Source organism: Myxocyprinus asiaticus, chromosome 22, assembly GCF_019703515.2.
Source record: "Myxocyprinus asiaticus isolate MX2 ecotype Aquarium Trade chromosome 22, UBuf_Myxa_2, whole genome shotgun sequence".
Classification (NCBI taxonomy): Eukaryota; Metazoa; Chordata; class Actinopteri; order Cypriniformes; family Catostomidae; genus Myxocyprinus; species Myxocyprinus asiaticus.
This window is the reverse complement of record NC_059365.1, coordinates 32,586,167-32,604,898: the sequence shown is the minus strand read 5'-3', so window position 1 is coordinate 32,604,898 and position 18,732 is coordinate 32,586,167. Positions and strand designations below refer to the sequence as shown.

The following is an 18,732-nucleotide window of genomic DNA, read 5'->3' as shown; positions in this document are numbered from 1 at the left end:
AATTGGACGAGCTGTGGTAGTAAAATGTCGATAAAAGCACACCTGTGACTGCAGATTCTATATATGTATAGTCTTACTATATAGTATTTATACTGTGCATGATTTTGTTCTTTTTACAGATAAAATTTAGCATAAAATCTTAATGTCTATTAAAAAGAAAGTCTTAAAGAGGTCATGAAAAGCTCTTTTTTTTATAGTTTCATCGTCTTCCCAGAGGTCCACTGATAATGTTAGTACAGTTTCTTTTTTTTTCTTTTTTTTTACTAAAACAGTCATAATTTTATAATATATGATAATTTTCCACCCTGTCTCTGACGATCTTTCTGAAAAGCTTGATTTTTGCCTCAGCTCCTCCTCTAAACTTCAGTGGAAACACCCTCTGTTATGATTGGCTAACAGCGAGCAGCCCCTCAAATTCAGCCATTTTTGAAACTCAATCGGAAGAGAATAAACATGCACCAAAACATTAGAAATGTACATTTCATGGTTTACACATAGCACACATCCAACACATTGCATCCGAATATATTACACTATTCATCTCAAGCACAACTGATAACACTCACACCCTGTCTACACCGGACGCTATAATCAATGATGCTCTCTACCATGGAAGCGTCCGTTGCGGCGTGTCACTCCAACAGTAAACAAACAGATGTCCCTTCCATTTTGTGCTGGCACTACTACTGCCAACAACACAAAGAAATGTTTCAGGAAGTTTGTGTTGACACACCCGGTGTTGACAGATTCAAGCCGCTGCGTCGCATCAACAGATGCGCCCGGTGTAGACAGCGTGTCAGCATCATAAACAATCGTGACATTTGAAATATTAATGAATGGAACTGTTTACTTATATGTTTGATTGAGTCCAATAGTGTTTTTAACTGCCCCATATCCTCCAGTGGCAATTCCTTGGCAAAGACTCATTTTATGACTGCTTCACAAGAAGCACATCCAGTTTATCATCCTGCACTGAGGTGCCCATCGCCAGAAACAAATCAAAACGGTCAAATATGTCCATTTAGTGCGTGTTTACATACACCAACAATTAACAATAGCGCTGATAGGCGAAAGAACAGTTTGTTGAGCAGTTTAAGCAACAAAACAACAGGAACCACAGCAGCTGATGAACCGCATTTTCTCTTCAGAGTTGAAACTTGACACTGCGTCAAGTGCCAGAGAGATAACAACAGTCAAAGACATCTGTGTAGTACATGTTTGTATACAAAAATAATTCAAAATAGTCCAGATGGGTCCCCTTTCCTGTTCAGGAGTTGTTAGGCCACAGACAGTAGGCCTTTGTCCTTCTCTCTGTCACTGTTTATGAGCCAAGTATACACCAGTGGGCGAGGCCATGGGTGCGATGATTTTAAAATAGGTGTTGATGTTGTTGCTGTTGAGGCCGTCTTGAATTAATGAGTACCCCAAGTGACATAGAGTTGTCACGGAACTAGAGAACTGGGTGTTTTGGCAGCTTGGTTTCAATAAATGCTTTTATTGCATTGGGGATTAAGTTTTGAGTTCTGGAATTTACAGTATGTTTTTATAGTAGAATGACCTCTTATATGTCAAAATTTTCCTCATGACATGATCCCTTTAAGAATCAGTTCCGTCACTAAATTTTGATTGGAAGAGCCACTTTCAAAGCTGTTGTAAAATGCTGATAAATACACACCTGTGATTGCCCATTTTATGTATGTATAATGGTAGCATATAGTATATACATATAGTGTGCAGGATTTGTTTTTTGTTTTTTTAACACTTTTTGCATAAATTTTAATCTAAAATCTTGAAGTTAATAAAAAAAAAAGTCTTATATTTGTTCTGACTCTAAATTATGATTGGACAAACCTATGTTGTACAATACCTGTAACTACACGTTCTATATACAGTATGTATAGTTTATAATGTGCATGATTAAAGGTCTGTTCGCACCAAACTCATTATTTTCAGTGCCATTTTTCGATCTGAACAAGCTTTTGAACTGTAACAATGGATTCCAATGGCGCTATTCACAGCGGTGACAATCCAAAGTTTTTTTCATGGAGAGTGGTCAGATTTTTTTCAGAGGTCAGAGTCGCTGCAGCTACTCAGTACAGCGCGTTGGTGGCGCTAATCAACTGATACACACCCAGAAAATTATATACTTAAAAATAAATAGTTGCAGTTCATGAAACTTTTGTACTGCAAACATAAACCCGGTTTGTTTTTGAAAGTTTTCTTATGGTTTTTTGTCTTATTGTACAGTACCGTGCAAAAGTTTTAGGCACTTGTGAAAAATGTTGCATAGTGAGGATTTCTTCAAAAAAGTGCCATAATTAGTTTTCATTTTTCAATTAACATTTACATCCAAAGTCCAGTAAACATAAAAAAGTTAAATCAATATTTGGTGTGACCAAATTTGCCTTCAAAACAGCACCAATTCTCCTAGGGACACCTGGATACAGTTTTTCTTGGTTGTTGGCAGATAGGATGGTCCAAGCTTCTTGAAGTATTCACCACAGTTCTTCTATATATTTAGGCTGTCTCAATTGCTTCTGTCTCTTCATGTAATCTCAGACTGACTCGATGTGCAGTGGAGGTCTCTGTGGGGCCATGCCATCTGTTGCAGGCTACATGTTCTTCTATTCTATTTGCAGAAGGAATGTTTGGGAGTCTAAAATGTATATTACCTATTGACACACTACAGCTAAAGATATAAATAACCATCTTAAGACAAATGTTTTTGTGAAACATCTTATGTGTCTAATACTTTTGCACAGTACTGTACATTGTAGTACAAGTTCATAGTAAAATATCCCATAAAAAGCAGGATGACCAGACATCCCCGTTTTCCAGGGACAGTCCCGGTTTTTGGTGGTCTGTCCCCGACTGGAGCTGTCCCCAGAATTGTCCCCGTTTCTCCCAAGCGTTCAAAACAGCCTGCATAGTGAATTATATTACATGGCAAGAAACTTAGCCCGGGCAGCAAAGCCTACCATGTGCTGTTTATTTTGACCAACAGAGGGGGCTGCTCGCTATAGCAGCTTCAATTCTTTTGTCTTCCTTCACTGATTACTTGGTCGGGCCAGTTTTGCCATTAAGAACTGGGCCAGGCAATTGAAGAGAATTATTGTCATTGTTATAAACTTGAAGATAAGTCACATACTAGCTATTTATGTTATAAAGATATATTGGTATGTATTTTATAACAGGTTCTGAATACGGCCCAGAATTGTATGGAAAGTTTGGCCTTCATAATGCTGGAATTCCTGCAAGACCCCACAAACTATAACATGCTGGTTAAAAGTAGTCTAATTATTCCCTGCAGATGAACAAATAAAATCAATAATTGTATCTTTGATCAGTGTGTGTTGTGTATATCAGCGCTATCCTGATCCTGATCCTCTCCCTCCCTCCCGCACTAGTAATATCACACACTGACTAAAGAAAGTGCCTTCTCACATATTTGCTCATTTGTTGTTTTAACATATATCCGAAAATACATTTCAAAGAAGAATATGACATTATTAAAATGGAAAAATAAATAAAATGTATAATAAAATATCTGCAAAGAAATGTACAGTTAGTCAGTACATCATCACAGCATAGATTACATTGCGCCTTGCAGGGAAACAAGTGACTGAAAAGGAACACCATAATGCATAAAACATAAAACAGGTCCAAATGAGATACACAAACAGTTAGGTAAAATAGTATTAGAATAATAATTATTATTATTATTATTATTATTAGACCACTAATATGACAAACTTACTCCGTGTTTGAATTTCACTGAGACAAAGGCTACAGTATTCAATAGAGCATGATACACCACACCGTAAAAAAATATTTCCATGATTTAACTTTATATTTTTTTGCCAAATCAACTTAGATTCACTAATGTGTTCAGATAACATAAGAATTTGTGTTTTTATTGAGTAAACTAATGGCACAATTGCAATGCACTGATATAATGTAAAAAAAATATATATATATATATATATATATATATATATATATATATATATATATATATATATATATATATATATATTCAGGTGCATCTCAATAAATTAGAATGTCGTGGAAAAGTTCATTTATTTCAGTAATTCAACTCAGATTGTGAAACTCATGTATTAAATAAATTCAATGCACACAGACTGAAGTAGTTTAAGTCTTTGGTTCTTTTAATTGTGATGATTTTGGCTCACATTTAACAAAAACCCACCAATTCACTATCTCAAAAAATTTGAATACATCATAAGACCAATAAAAAAAACATTTTTAGTGAATTGTTGGCCTTCTGGAAAGTATGTTCATTTACTGTATATGTACTCAATACTTGGTAGGGGCTCCTTTTGCTTTAATTACTGCCTCAATTCGGCGTGGCATGGAGGTGATCAGTTTGTGGCACTGCTGAGGTGGTATGGAAGCCCAGGTTTCTTTGACAGTGGCCTTCAGCTCATCTGCATTTTTTGGTCTCTTGTTTCTCATTTTCCTCTTGACAATACCCCATAGAGTCTCTATGGGGTTCAGGTCTGGTGAGTTTGCTGGCCAGTCAAGCACACCAAAACCATGGTCATTTAACCAACTTTTGGTGCTTTTGGCAGTGTGGGCAGGTGCCAAATCCTGCTGGAAAATGAAATCAGCATCTTCAAAAAGCTGGTCAGCAGAAGGAAGCATGAAGTGCTCCAAAATTTCTTGGTAAATGGGTGCAGTGACTTTGGTTTTCAAAAAACACAATGGACCAACACCAGCAGATGACATTGCACCCCAAATCATCACAGACTGTGGAAACTTAACACTGGACTTCAAGCAACTTGGGCTATGAGCTTCTCCACCCTCCCTCCAGACTCTAGGACCTTGGTTTCCAAATGAAATACAAAACTTGCTCTCATCTGAAAAGAGGACTTTGGACCACTGAGCAACAGTCCAGTTCTTCTTCTCCTTAGCCCAGGTAAGACGCCTCTGATGTTGTCTGTGGTTCAGGAGTGGCTTAACAAGAGGAATACAACAACTGTAGCCAAATTCCTTGACATGTCTGTGTGTGGTGGCTCTTGATGCCTTGATCCCAGCCTCAGTCCATTCCTTGTGAAGTTCACCCAAATTCTTGAATCGATTTTGCTTGACAATCCTCATAAGGCTGCGGTTCTCTCGGTTGGTTGTGCATCTTTTTCTTCCACACTTTTTCCTTCCACTCAACTTTCTGTTAACATGCTTGGATACAGCACTCTGTGAACAGCCAGCTTCTTTGGCTATGAATGTTTGTGGCTTACCCTCCTTGTGAAGGGTGTCAATGATTGTCTTCTGGACAACTGTCAGATCAGCAGTCTTCCCCATGATTGTGTAGCCTAGTGAACCAAACTGAGAGACCATTTTGAAGGCTCAGGAAACCTTTGCAGGTGTTTTGAGTTGATTAGCTGATTGGCATGTCACCATATTCTAATTTTTTGAGACAGTGAATTGGTGGGTTTTTGTTAAATGTGAGCCATAATCATCACAATTAAAAGAACCAAAGACTTAAACTATTTCAGTCTGTGTGCATTGAATTTATTTAATACACGAGTTTCACAATTTGAGTTGAATTACTGAAATAAATGAACCTTTCCACGACATTCTATTTTATTGAGATGCACCTGTATATATATATATATATATATATATATATATATATATATATATATATAATAATAATAATAATAATAATAATTCCACTAACTGTTATTTACTATACCTTTTTATTCAAATTATTATTTATTTATTTTATTTTATTATCCAATTTTATTTTAAATGAACTCAAAATTTGAAGGCAACTAGGTTTCTTACTTTTTTAAGTTAAACCAAAATAATTTCTTACAGTGCATAGTTAAGCACATTACCACATTCACCATGGTCAAAATATATAAAATCCAATTTGTCCCCTTTTTTTAACAAGTAACATGAAATTTCAATGACCTATTGACCACTGAACTTGAAATGTCCCCATTTTTCTTTTCAGAAATCTGGTCACCTTAATAAAAAGATTTGTTACGTGCAATATTTTAGACAAACAAATTGCAGCACCACACTGCTATTTGTATTGCAAAGACAATATAATAAAGTATTCCTATAATTAAAATAAAGAAAAAACCATGAGCAGTGTTTTCTTTTATATTATTTTTAATATATGCATCATATTTTATACTATACTGTTATGCTTAATGTACATTATTCCACGTGTATTTATATCACTGTACCTTGTGTTATATTATCCAGGTATTAATCCAGGCATTGTAAAAAGTGAAGTTGAGTTTGGAAGTCTGGAATATAGACCTACTTGTAGCAAAATACATGTTCAAATAAATATGAAACAGCGCTCCTTACTCATCTCACTTGCATAAAAAACACAGATTATATACTCCTCAAAATGCATCAACATCATGAAAAGAACATAATGAAACAATTATGCCAAATAAGTAAAATAAAATGTTTTACAGCGTTTATTATATTAATATTTAACAGCTGAAGGGTTCAGACTGGAGACTGGTATAACAACCGCACCGCAACAACGCCGTTTACTGTACAGCATTGAAATAGTTTTTAGTTTAATTTTTTTACGGACTAGGTGTGAATAGACCTTCCATCAGAGGTTTGTCTCGCAAATTCATCACAGATTTGGTGTGATCAGGCCTTTAGGCACACCTGTGACCGCATTCTATTTATGTATAGTATAGTATATAGTAAATATAGTAAAAATACATTTTAACCTGAAATCTTGATTACAAAAAAATGAATGTCTTAAGAATCAGTTCCGATTCTAAATTTTGACTGTATGAGCTGTGTTAGAAGCAGTTGTAAAATGCAGATAAAAAAGACTACACATTACTGTAGCTATGTTGCTTAGCAACCGTAAACACCCTACAATTAGGCTATTATAACTATATTACTTGACAGAAGAATTTTCCATCCTGATTATCATTAATAAATGCAACTATTTATTGGACATTGGTGTCTTTTATCATAGTGATGTTGCTGCCATTTTATAAAAGTAATAAGCCACTCAAGGACATGCATTACAGTGATTTACTTGTGGTTAAAGAGGTCTTAGTCTCTCAAATTCCGGTTGTTCCTAAGAACAGACCTTACCATGGTAAATAATATGAAGGCAAATCAGTAGCAAAACTCAAAAGCTTGCATATTTGGATTTGAGAACTTGTACAATAAATATGTGTACTCATAAGTTTAAATTTACACTCACAGCACCGATGTGAAAACTTGTAAAATAAAAATTTGAAATTGAATGTTGCAATCTGCACTCACAGACAAAAATTCAAAGCTTGTGTTTTGAATTCACAATTGCAGACAAGTAGTCACAAATGTGTAAAATGACATTCACATAAATACAACTACAGACTTCTTACAAATGAGTGAACATTTCAACTTAGGAGTACAAATATTTATTGTACAAGTTCTCAAATCCAAATATGCAAGCTCTCGAGTTTTGCAACTGATTTACCTTCATAAAATAAGTACAGTAATGCTAGCTTCAATTGACTTATTAGCTGCTTTGATTGTGTATGGGTGTGTCTCTGTGTATTAGTGTGTGTGTAAGTGTGCTGGAGGAGGTGGGAGGAGTTATGAGATCTCAACAATTCTGTCAAGTCGATATCTGTTGCATTTCATAAAGCCGTTTATGACAGTACACTTTTTTTTTAAACCATGACAGTATCTATGTAAGCCTGAATATGTTTTGCATCTTGCACGGATTCATATGTGTGTATGTGAGTGAGTGATCGCACTCTATGGTGTTTGCACATGGACAGCATCGGAAACTGATCAGTGCTGGACTGCTGAGTGGAATGATGAGCACTTTTAGCTGTAAATGAATTGATCTTCTGTCAGCAGTAATGTGCTAGTGTTCAGTCGGCCTTGTGCTCACTCTGAAACGTGCGGTTGTATGAGCGTCTTCATACATGATTGCTCACTATTTTTTCTTCTCTCTCTCTCTCTGTCTCGTTTCTTTATTGTGAACAGTTGTCTGTAGTTTGGTCATTTATTTCATAAATATGACAGTGAAATCAGTAGTTCATGACCTGAGGATACAAAACCATTTGAACAGCTCATTACCTGGCCCATATGGAATCTGCCTGCTTTTTTCACATTTCTGTGCTGATTCACATTTCTGGCACGTTTAGTGGAAATCTGCAGAACGTATTTAACGGTGATCTGTCACCAAATGGAGCCTCACCAAACAGAATTGTTTTCTAACAGGTTTCCTAAACGGTTCCCCCTGACACACCCCAAAACCACACCATTGATTGAGCACACAAACCATGAAATTTGTTTGGCTGGTGTTTAATGAATGAGTCCCTTTAACTTAAAACATATTTCATAAAGTTTTTGTATTAAGTTTCACACTTACTAGTTTCAGGAAGTTGTATGAGCTGCTCCTTACAGTGGTGACTTGAAAATAAAGTTGGTGTTCCAGAGAAATTTTTAATTGTTTATTATCTATTGACAAGGTTATCTGTAGATTATGGTGTTGAAAACCAAACTGGCATGTTTATCGCCCGATGCCGATAATCTCAACACGGTCAGATATTGTCCAATAAATCGAACTAGTAATTATTTCTGTCTATCACGACTACTGCCTCTTCAAAATGGTTCCAGTGTGAAATTAGTTTACAGAGCTCATGTTGCAGACCTGTTGGACATGTTTAGTATCTGTTTCATTCTTCAAGTGATCAGTAATCGAAGAGATTCATTGTGGACATTGCTGTTGTTTCATAGAATAGCAGGAAATGGTCATTTTCCTTTGCTTTATTCACTCCATAGTAAATGTAATGTCGTGTGTTTGTGAGAATATCTGTGCTGTTTAATCTGACACCCAGACGAAGCTCTTTAATCTTTTCATTCTCTGAGCTAAGGAAAGCGAGAGGCCCCTAGAGCGATGTTGAGGCTTATGGGATAGGTTTGCAGCTTTGAGTCCTCCAGTGTCAGCCCTTTTTTATAATGTCACACCTCTCAAATTGACAGACATTAGCACATCACACACATTCACACATCCACACCTCAAATACACAACAGCAGGTAGGCCTACATAGAAGCAAGTCACCCAGCATGACAAAGAGCATTCAGAAGCACAAAGCTCTTTTAGTATGCAATTGTAAACATGCACACTCGCACAATCGCACAAGTACACATGGAAAACAAAAATGTGCTTTCATACCTGCATTCAGTGAATTTTTGGTCTAGTAATGGGTCACGATGGTCGTCTTGTTGATCAACAACTGACAAATAGTGAGGTCGACTAGATTTTTTCTCAGGCATCCAGAATGTTAGGGAATGACCTGAGTCACCATTCACTTAAAAAATCCATAAAAATGAATGGTGACTGAGGCTAACATTCTGCATTAAAATCCTCTTTTAAGTTCCATTGAAGGCCACATCAACATTAATACATTTTCATTTAAAAATGCTTCAATTTTGCTATGTTTATGCCTCCCATCCACACTAGAACACAGAAAATGGAGACTTTTGAAAATGCTCATGATAACCGTGTACTTTGGAAAACAATGACTTTGAGAAACTTGATGTGGCTGGAAAAAGAAAGCCTTAAAGGTTTGGAGTGTGTGTTAATTTTCAGTATTTGGTTAACTAAAATAACAATTTCAGAATAAAATGTTTTGTTTGACAGATCAGATGACTAGTTGTTCAGGCAACCCACCATCAAGTAAAAAATAGACTAGTAGTAGTTTTGCACATCCCAATTTTGTACAAAATTTAGCAGGTCTTTTGTCTAGTTACTGTATATAGGTCATTAAGACTGCAGTGTAATTTTTGGACTATGGAAGCAGCTTGTTAAACCACAGTCATTTTAAAGAGCAAGAATACAGTTAAATCAATGATCCTATAGCATTTATTAACATTGCATTCATACGGAAATGTATGAAAGGGCAACGTTGCCTTAAGCACACCCATTTTTTTCCAAACTCCCCCAGAGCCATCACAAGATATTTTTGGGACCCCTGGATTTGTAGCCTGCTGTCTCTGACCTGTGCGCTGTTTGACTAAAAGCCACTTGTGTTAATTGATTGAGGCATGCCCTAAAATGCGTGGCGAGAGAGTTAAGTCTTTATTATGTGCTACAGTGACATGAAAAGGGCACTTAAAGGATAGGAGTGGCCCCCTGTGTGGGCACAGGAGGCAGGCACGATATTGCTATTGACACATGTATATCGACTTCTGCCACTACAAACATTTAGTCCAAATGATGTCTTTGCATACCAAGATGTATGCACAAACGGGGCCACATTTGGTTATGTATCAGCCACCTTGTGAGGCTGATAATCTAAACAACTTTTTTGGTCATTTTTTAATTTGAGTGTTTAATTTTTTTCCTGAGGACCTTACCCTACCCTTAATCCCCTGCTGGACTATTTATTAATATGGATTGAGAAAGTGCCAAAACAATGAGCTTTTTTTTTTTTTTTTTTTTATCACTATGCATGGAGAATAATAAGGAGTCCGTAATAACATGAATAGTAGTCCCTGTCGGTTATGTTGAATATGACTTGGTTTGTATCACATTCAGTGCTATTATTCACAGCTGAAAGTTCAAACTCTGTATGAAACATTGGAAAATCAAGGTCATCTCTTTGTATTCCATAGATTTCACTATGTTGAAATTATACTTAAAGGTGATGTGTTTTCTTTTTTGGATATTATAATATTTACCATACAGAGACAATTATAAGTGTGCCATTTGTATGTTAAATCCCCAGAAAAGTGTCAACACTGTTGCACTTTTCACATTCCCCATGTTTGAGAATCCTGACCAGCCTGACACAGCAACATTGGCTTAACCAATGGTGTGAGTTTAAGGCGGGACTATCTGTTTGTTGACTAATGGAACCTGGGGGAGAGGTTTTGAAAATAATTGAAAACTGTCTCCTTGTTTAAAAGTTACATTTAGTGACACAGAAATTACAACTTCACCTTTAAAGGGACAGTTTGCCCAAAAGTAAAAAATAAAAGTGATCTCATCATTTACTCACCCTCATGCCAACCCAGATGTGTATGACTTTCTTTCTTCTGCAGAATACAGACAAAGACTTTTTGAAGAATATTTCAGCTCTGTAGATCCTCACAATGCAAATAAATGGTGACCAGACCTTTGGAGCTCCAGAATTCAAATAAAGGCATCATGAAAGTAAGACTCCAGTGGTTTAATCAATATTTCTGAAGCAATATGGTGCGAGTATGAAACAGATAATATTTACGTCCTTTTTTACCATAAATCTCCACTTTCAAAATGTGAAAGAATGTGAAATTGAAAGTAAAAGTGGAGATTTATGGTCAAAAAGGATTGAAATATTGATCTGCTTCTCACCCAAAGTGATTGCATCGCTTCAGAAGACATATATTAAACCACTGAAGTCGAATGAATTACTTTTATGTTGCCTTTATTTGATTTTTGGGGCTTCAAAATTTTGGTCACTATTCATTTGCATTGTGAGGACAAACAGAGCTGAGATATTTTTCTAAAAATCTGTCTGTATTCTGCAGAAGAAAGAAAGTCATACACATCTGGGATGGCATGAGGGTGAGTAAATGATGAGAGAATTTACATTTTTGGGTGAACTGTTGCTTTAAATTGATATAGATCATAACCATTATAGACATTTTCACACTCGTAGAAGTAAACGTTTGCAGGGTAAACTTCGACAGTGGTGAATGGGAGATCACAGCAAATATATTTTCACTTACCCATTAGCTCTAAGAGCAAAAGAAAAAAAAAACACTATTACGTCTGAATGACTTTCCAGAAGAAGAAAAATATAGAGAGTGGTGGATTAAGCAAGTCAGATGGGAGAAGATGCCAAATTTACTCTCACTCTCTCAGCAGCTGTAACCCCCATTGAAGCTGTGGTAATTCGCTAATTCCAGGGAAATATAACAATAAGCATAATGTAATACATTTACACTCAATATTAAAAAAAATTATAATATGAACATTTGTGAGATTTACGCTACTAAATGAGGCGGAAACACGGCATCACAATCTGTGAAAAAGGTCTATTCTGTCAAATACTCTCATTGATAGTAAAAAAAATTTTTACAGAACAAGTTTTATCATTTGACACGACTACTTTTGAGCACTGAAGTGCAGGACACGCTTGTTTTATGGGGATATGAGAATGGAGAATGAACTTCAGTCCCCACAGCTCTTGCTCAACGAAAGTTTTGCTTTATTTAATGTGACATCACAGAAAATAAACTCTGTATGTTAGTAGGTCAAATCTCTGGAAAGAGATATAGCTTTTTCTTGTTTAGCCTGTGGCAGCGGGATTCATAAATATTTTGTAAGAAGAGGATATGTTAAAGTTTTTGGGAAGAGAATTTGATTGTCATAGCCAGTTTACGTACCATTTGGGGGTTTAAGGGACTTAGAAAGCGTCGCAATCTCTTGTTGTCTCCTTTTTTCATAAGCAGGTCCACTCAGAATCTGTGCCTGACGAATTCTGCTGTAAGCCCTACAGATTTCTGCAGAATTGGAACGCTGGTTATTCACAAAGTTCCTCATGCCCCCCGCTCCCATCCCTGTGTGTTTGTTTATTAAATATTTTGGCTGATTTGATCATTCTTTTCGCTACTAATAAGAGTGTATTGCCCTGCAAAACTACAATTTTTATCGAAATTGAGTTATGACCAAAATCAGTTCTTAGACTTCGATCTGTCCTGTGACAGATGGGTTTGGCTCAACTATGAAAAGAAAACGGAGTGTGACTATTTTATAATCGACATGTGGCTGGAAAATAAAAATTCAAAATTATTTTAAACTTTGAATACTTTAAACCATTTTTCTCAGTTTCAGTATTGCCATGGTTACTACATTTTGATTTTGTAGGGCAGTGAAGTACTCTCAGGGTGACCAGACGTCCCGATAGGACCAGGAGAGTCCTGATTTTACAAGCCGTGTCTTCAGTGTGTTACAGTTTGGGATGCCTTTTGTCCCGATGATTAGTCTTAGCTATAGTTTGATTGATTTAAATGAGTATTTTAAATTGACATCGCAGTGCTTCGTGCTTTTTCTCTGATGAAAAACCAGCAGAAAGGAACCAAAAAAATAACTTATTCCCGCAATTTCAATTGGCTAACTTTCTCTGAGCAAACTTGCGTCCCCTCTGCCCCCTCCCACCTTTACTGCTATCTGTCTGTCCAGTTAAAAAAAAAATGTCCTCACCTGCTAAAAGCCAAAATTGAGTAAGAATAGGTTCCATCTTGAGCTAGTTATAAGACACAAAACTTGGTGTAATTTCACATTTCTCTTTAGTCTATCATCATCATCCTCAAATGCAACATAAAAATCGGTGAGATTTCTCTTTAAACAAAAATACTTACATTTACACATATTTCTGTAGAAAACTCATCTTTATAATTAACATGCTGTTAAAACACTTTGCTCATTATAAATGAAACTCCTATGGGAAGAAAATGTGTTAATCACCATCTACAAACAAAAGGACACCTTGAAAAATTGCACCACTTCTCAGTTGTCTCTCCTGTCAGCACAAGCTTGTAACTACTCCATTGTTCCCTGCACGTTTTTATGACAGCAGGAAGGAAAACCCATGTACACTCATGAGAGCTTAATTTATTGGCGTGGAGGTTTTGATAATGGAAGGGAGAGGAGAGGTGATGTGTGTATCATAGCTGACAGCTCTGTGGCCCAGCGATGGCTGTTGAGGGAATGGCCTGGAGGAACCCAAATGACAGGATGTGGAGGGAGGATTGAGAAGCTTTGTTGCTATCACAGTGCCTTTATTTCAAGTGCCTAATGCACTCACTGACCTGACAATGAGTGCTGAAATAGGGCTGCTGCTACACAGTGCTTTGTGATTGTGTACTGGTGCTGGTCGAACAGTAATAGACCTTATTCACAATAGTGCTAAGTTTTGACGGAAATGACAATGAGGCTGTGAGGGATAGACTTACAGTCTCTTTAATGGGTTGTACTGTAATTTAAAGTGTTTTGGATCGTTCCGCAGACGAAATTCAAAAAAAAAAAAAAAAAACATCTTTCCAAATAGTTCAGTAGACAAAAAACTCCAGAAAAGTTGTGGAAAGTGATATGTGATCTTTATACAGCTTTATACAGGGCATGCCATTGAAGAAAATGTAAGACTCCTGCAAAAATCGAGAGTTCTGGCAAATTTGCCGCAAACTTGATCATTTTTACATGCAAATGAGCTTTGCGGCAAACTCTTCATTAATGCCACAGGTTTGCCACAGAATTGTTTGCCAGAAGCCAAAGGTTTGCTGCAGGTTCGCCACTACTGGTGAAGAACTGCAAGCATTTACGGCGAATCGCAAGCATGTGAAAATAACGAGTGGAAAATTTGCTGCAAGTTTGCCAGACCTCTACATTTTTTGTAAGGAGATACCTCTCACAGCCTCATTTTCATTCCTCTCAAAATCAAAGATGGCACCACCGTGAATATGGTCTATTAACACAATACAGTGAAGGAGTCATATTAGCCCAGCCTTCCTTTCTTTCTTTCTTTCTTTCTTTCTTTCGTTTATTGTGCATTCTTGCGTTGATTTGTTCTTTTGTTCATTCTTTTTTCTTTCATTTGTTAGTTCTTTTGTTTGTGCTTTCTTTCGTTCCTTTTTCTTTCATTATTTTGTTTTTTTCATCTGTTTGTGCATTCTTGCGTTCATTTGTTCTTTTGTTTGTTCATTCATTTTTTCATTTAGTTCTTTCATTTGTTCTTTTTTTGTTCTTTCATCCTTTATTTTGTTTGTTCGTTTTTTCCTTTTTCTTTTGTTCGTTCATTCATTTGTTCTTTCTTTCATTTGTTTGTGCATTCTTGCATTACTTCGTTCTTTTGTTTATTCTTTTTTCTTTCATTCGTTATTTCTTTCATTTGTTCTTTTTTGTTCTTTCTTTCATTCTTTATTTTGTTCATTCATTTGTTCTTTTTCTTTCTTTCCTTCGTTTGTTCTTTTTTCTTTTTCTTTCTTTCATTATTTTGTTCTTTTGTCTGTTTGTGCTTTCTTGCATTCATTTGTTCTTTTGTTTGTTCATTAATTTTTTCATTAGTTCTTTAATTCTTTCATTCGTTTGTTCTTTTTTCTTTCTTTTTCTTTCTATCTTTCTTTGTTTTTTCCCTTCTTTATTTTGTTAATTCGTTTGTTATTCCATTTGTTCATTCATTTGTTCTTTTGTTAATTTATTTGCTTGCTCATTCATTCTCTCTCATGTCTTTCATTCTGTCTTTCATGCCTTTTGTTATATCTTTCATTGCTTCATTCCTTATGTCTTTTATTCTCTTTCTTTTTTAGATCTTCCATTTTCCTCCATTGTGTCTTTCTTTCAGTATGTCTTTTTTTTTTTTGCTGTCTTGCGTACTGTTCTTTTTTGGGGGGGGGGGGGGGGGGGTCATTATTTTTCACTCTTTCTATCATTGTCTTTTGTTATGTCTTTTATTCCGTCTTTGTTTTTATCTTTCTTTCGTGATGTCTGTCTTTTTGTCTTCCTTCAATTATCTCTTTCTTTCGTTGTCTTTTGTTATGACTTTCATTGTCTTTCATTGTTTCGTTAATGTCATCATTCTCTTTCTTTAATTTGAGTCTTTTTTGCATTGTCTTTCGTTCAATCTTTCTTTTGTCTTTCTTTTGTTGCGTCTTTCGTTATGTTTTCCTTCCTTCATTCTGTCTTTCATTCTGTCTTCTGTTGTCTTCCATTGATTTTGCTATTCTTTCGTTGTCTTTGTTGTCTTTCATGTCTTTCGTTGTGTTCCTTTCATGATGTCTTTCTTTCATTGTTTTGTCCATTATGTCTTTCTTTCATTGTCTTTTGTATTTCTTTCGTTGTCATTTTTTTTTTGCTGTCTTTCATTCTTTTTGTCTTTCTTTCTTAATGTTGTTCTGTCTGTCTTTACATCTTTCTTTTATCATCCTTTTGTGAAGTCTTTTGTTGTCTTTCTGTCATTGTGTCTTTCATGGTCTTTTATGTTTTTTGTATTCTGTCTTTCTGTTGTTTGTTTTTCTTTTGTTAGCTGTTATCATTCTGTCTTTAATTTTGTCTTTCATTCTCTTTTGCTCTGTTGTTCGTCCATTTCATTTTTCATTGTCTTTTATTTGGTTTTCTGTTCATTTTATCTTTTTTCTTTTCTTTCTTTCTGCCATACATTCAGCTTCCTCTTATGTTGCCTGTCTGCTTTCAGGCATAAATAGCCCTAATTAATATGCATGAATAGCTGTAGATTGAAATAATGAATCAGTGCATGTAAGGAGGAATATTCATGCCGAAGTGTGTGGCTGAAAACATTAGAGTGTTAACACACATTTAATCTCACAGTACACCAAACACCAGGCTTCTAGATGCTTTTTTACCCCCTGTCTTGCTTACTAATATTGCTGTATCGCAGGGGTCGGCAACCTATGGCATGCTGAGGGGTAATTACTGGTACGCCAGCAACGGTGAGAGAGGAGTAGACTATTTTATTTATATAAATTCCGCACCTGCTTTTCAATCTACATCTTGATGTAATCCTTCCTCATGATTACGCAGTGTGTTTTCATGAGCTGAATGAGAGGCTAAACAAAAAGTTAAAATGTGACTAGACTGCAGTATACCCAACAGACTCGTGCAGCGCGTGCGTGCCATTAGCAAATTACGAGCCGGCAGCGCTTCACTTTCGGTTAATCATGCGAGTAAATGCACCCGCTTTGCTTCAGTTAGGCTGCACGGATGATAATGGCATAGCCATTGACCAGGAAAATAAAAAATAACACTCCATGTCAAAAAGGTTGCCGACCCCTGTTGTATCGTGTTGGTCCAAAAATAGTATCTGCAACAAAAAATAAAACAAATAAATAAATAAATATATATATATATATATATATATATATATATATATATATATATATATATATATATAAACCCAGTCTATAAGTTTGTTTTCTCTCTGTCCAAGCTCTCCATCTCCTGTGAGAACTGACTGCATTTCCGACATGTATCTGATTAGGGGAGTGGAAATTAGGTCAAATGCATTTTGTATAAAAGCTACACTCAGCCACAGCTTGTGGAAGATTTCCAATAGCCACCCAAAAAAGCAATTTCACCCGTGAACACACATACACACACGAATACACATATGACACAATCGGAATGGACTTATCAGAATGTGGCCGTTGGCCTGTGTGGGTTGTAAGCTCTCTAATATTAGCTGAAATTGGTTCTTAGATCCTTATCTCAGAGCTGTTGTCAAAGCCTTTCCTCTTGCAGAAGCCCACACACACACTCACACTTTTCTCTTGCAGCCGCACCCCTTCAAATATGTACAGAGTGTCGCCACAAAAGAGCTGCATGCTCACACTAAAACAGAAGAAATAAATATGCCACTTGCTCATCTTTAAGTCTGTGTCTATGTCTTTCATTAATTTTGAATTCATATGTATATGATTGTTTTATGTGGATATGACCCAGCCTTTCTCTGGAGACAATACTCCAGCACCAAGGCTCTCCAAAGATTACATCAGACATCAGAAATATAATTTCCCCCTCTCCTTCAGTCCAAATTTAGCCTCTGGGAATTGTAAATAATATGCTTTTTCATAAATATTAAAGGAGTAGTTTACCCAAAAATAAAAAGCTGTTTAAAATGAGAGGTACAATAAAAGTAGTCCATCCTTGCATATTCAAACTTTGCATTTACATGCCAACAATATAGGCATCACATGCCATATTTGAATATACACGACCACAAATGAGATTTGAGAGCTGCAGCGAAGGGAAAGATTTTCATAAAAAAAAACATATATGCCGTGAGCCTTTAACTGCAACGACTCTTGTGCTACAAAACCACATGTCAAGAACTATTAGCATTAGCAAAGGAGCTGTAGTGTTCTGTTGGAGAGAAAAAAGAAAGCCCCACATAAAAGGTGACTGTTGACCTGCCTGGCATTTCAGTGCGGTTGACAGAACTGTGGATGGCATGGAGGGGAAGCTTGCCCCTGTTTAAGATGTTGTCTGGTCTTGTTTTAATAAAACAAAGTTTTTTTTTGAGAAAACTCATATCAGAAACATCAGACTGCAGGTGTAATGAATAAACGATAGCATAGTGTACTGCAGCTTTCCACAAAACTAACATTACTTTGAACATCAGTAAAAAGAGACACTGCAATCTATGAACTTTAAAAACCTTCTGAAATCAGAATTGGTGTTTTTAGTTTATGTCTGTTAGCTTTGACTCCTATAATCTGGTACACTCCTAAAAATTGACACCATTTCATGAAGTCTTTAAGAGTGCTGTCGATTTACATTACTTTTGCTATGATTATTAGCTGCATTGCATTATGCATGCTGTGGTTTGTGGTCAAGCTTGCGTTCTGACAGTCTGCATGTTTGTTTCCATATGTAGCTGCCGGCAGACTTCAGCAGATTACACTTGGCAGATGGGATTCATCCCCAGGTGATGCACGTTTCCTCCAGCCACTCAGGATGTAGCATCACCAGTGACTCGGGGAGCAGTAGCCTGTCGGACATCTACCAGGTAACAACACGATGTCTTTCTAGCCGTAAAAACAGTATCCTTTATTGAGCTGCATCTGGAAGGTAATCCCCGGCAAGTCTCGCGAGAGTCTCATTCTCTGTTACAAAGGTTTGGTATAAGGTTACATTTATTGGTAGGTTTAGGGTTAGGTTTAGGAGTAGAGGTAGGTGTAGGGTTTCTGAAGGACTCTAAATAAACACAAAAAACA

The 18,732-nt window shown here is 36.3% G+C and overlaps 1 protein-coding gene across 8 annotated transcripts in view; it reads left to right on the top strand.

Moving 5' to 3' along the window:
* Positions 1-18,732, top strand: part of LOC127413030 (rap guanine nucleotide exchange factor 2-like) — a 198,464-nt gene that overhangs the window by 138,994 nt on the left and 40,738 nt on the right. For all 8 annotated transcript variants that reach the window (XM_051649819.1, XM_051649823.1, XM_051649821.1 and 5 more), the window contains one exon: positions 18,393-18,524. In XM_051649819.1, the coding sequence (XP_051505779.1) occupies positions 18,393-18,524 (132 nt within the window). The remainder of the gene's footprint in view (positions 1-18,392; positions 18,525-18,732) is intronic.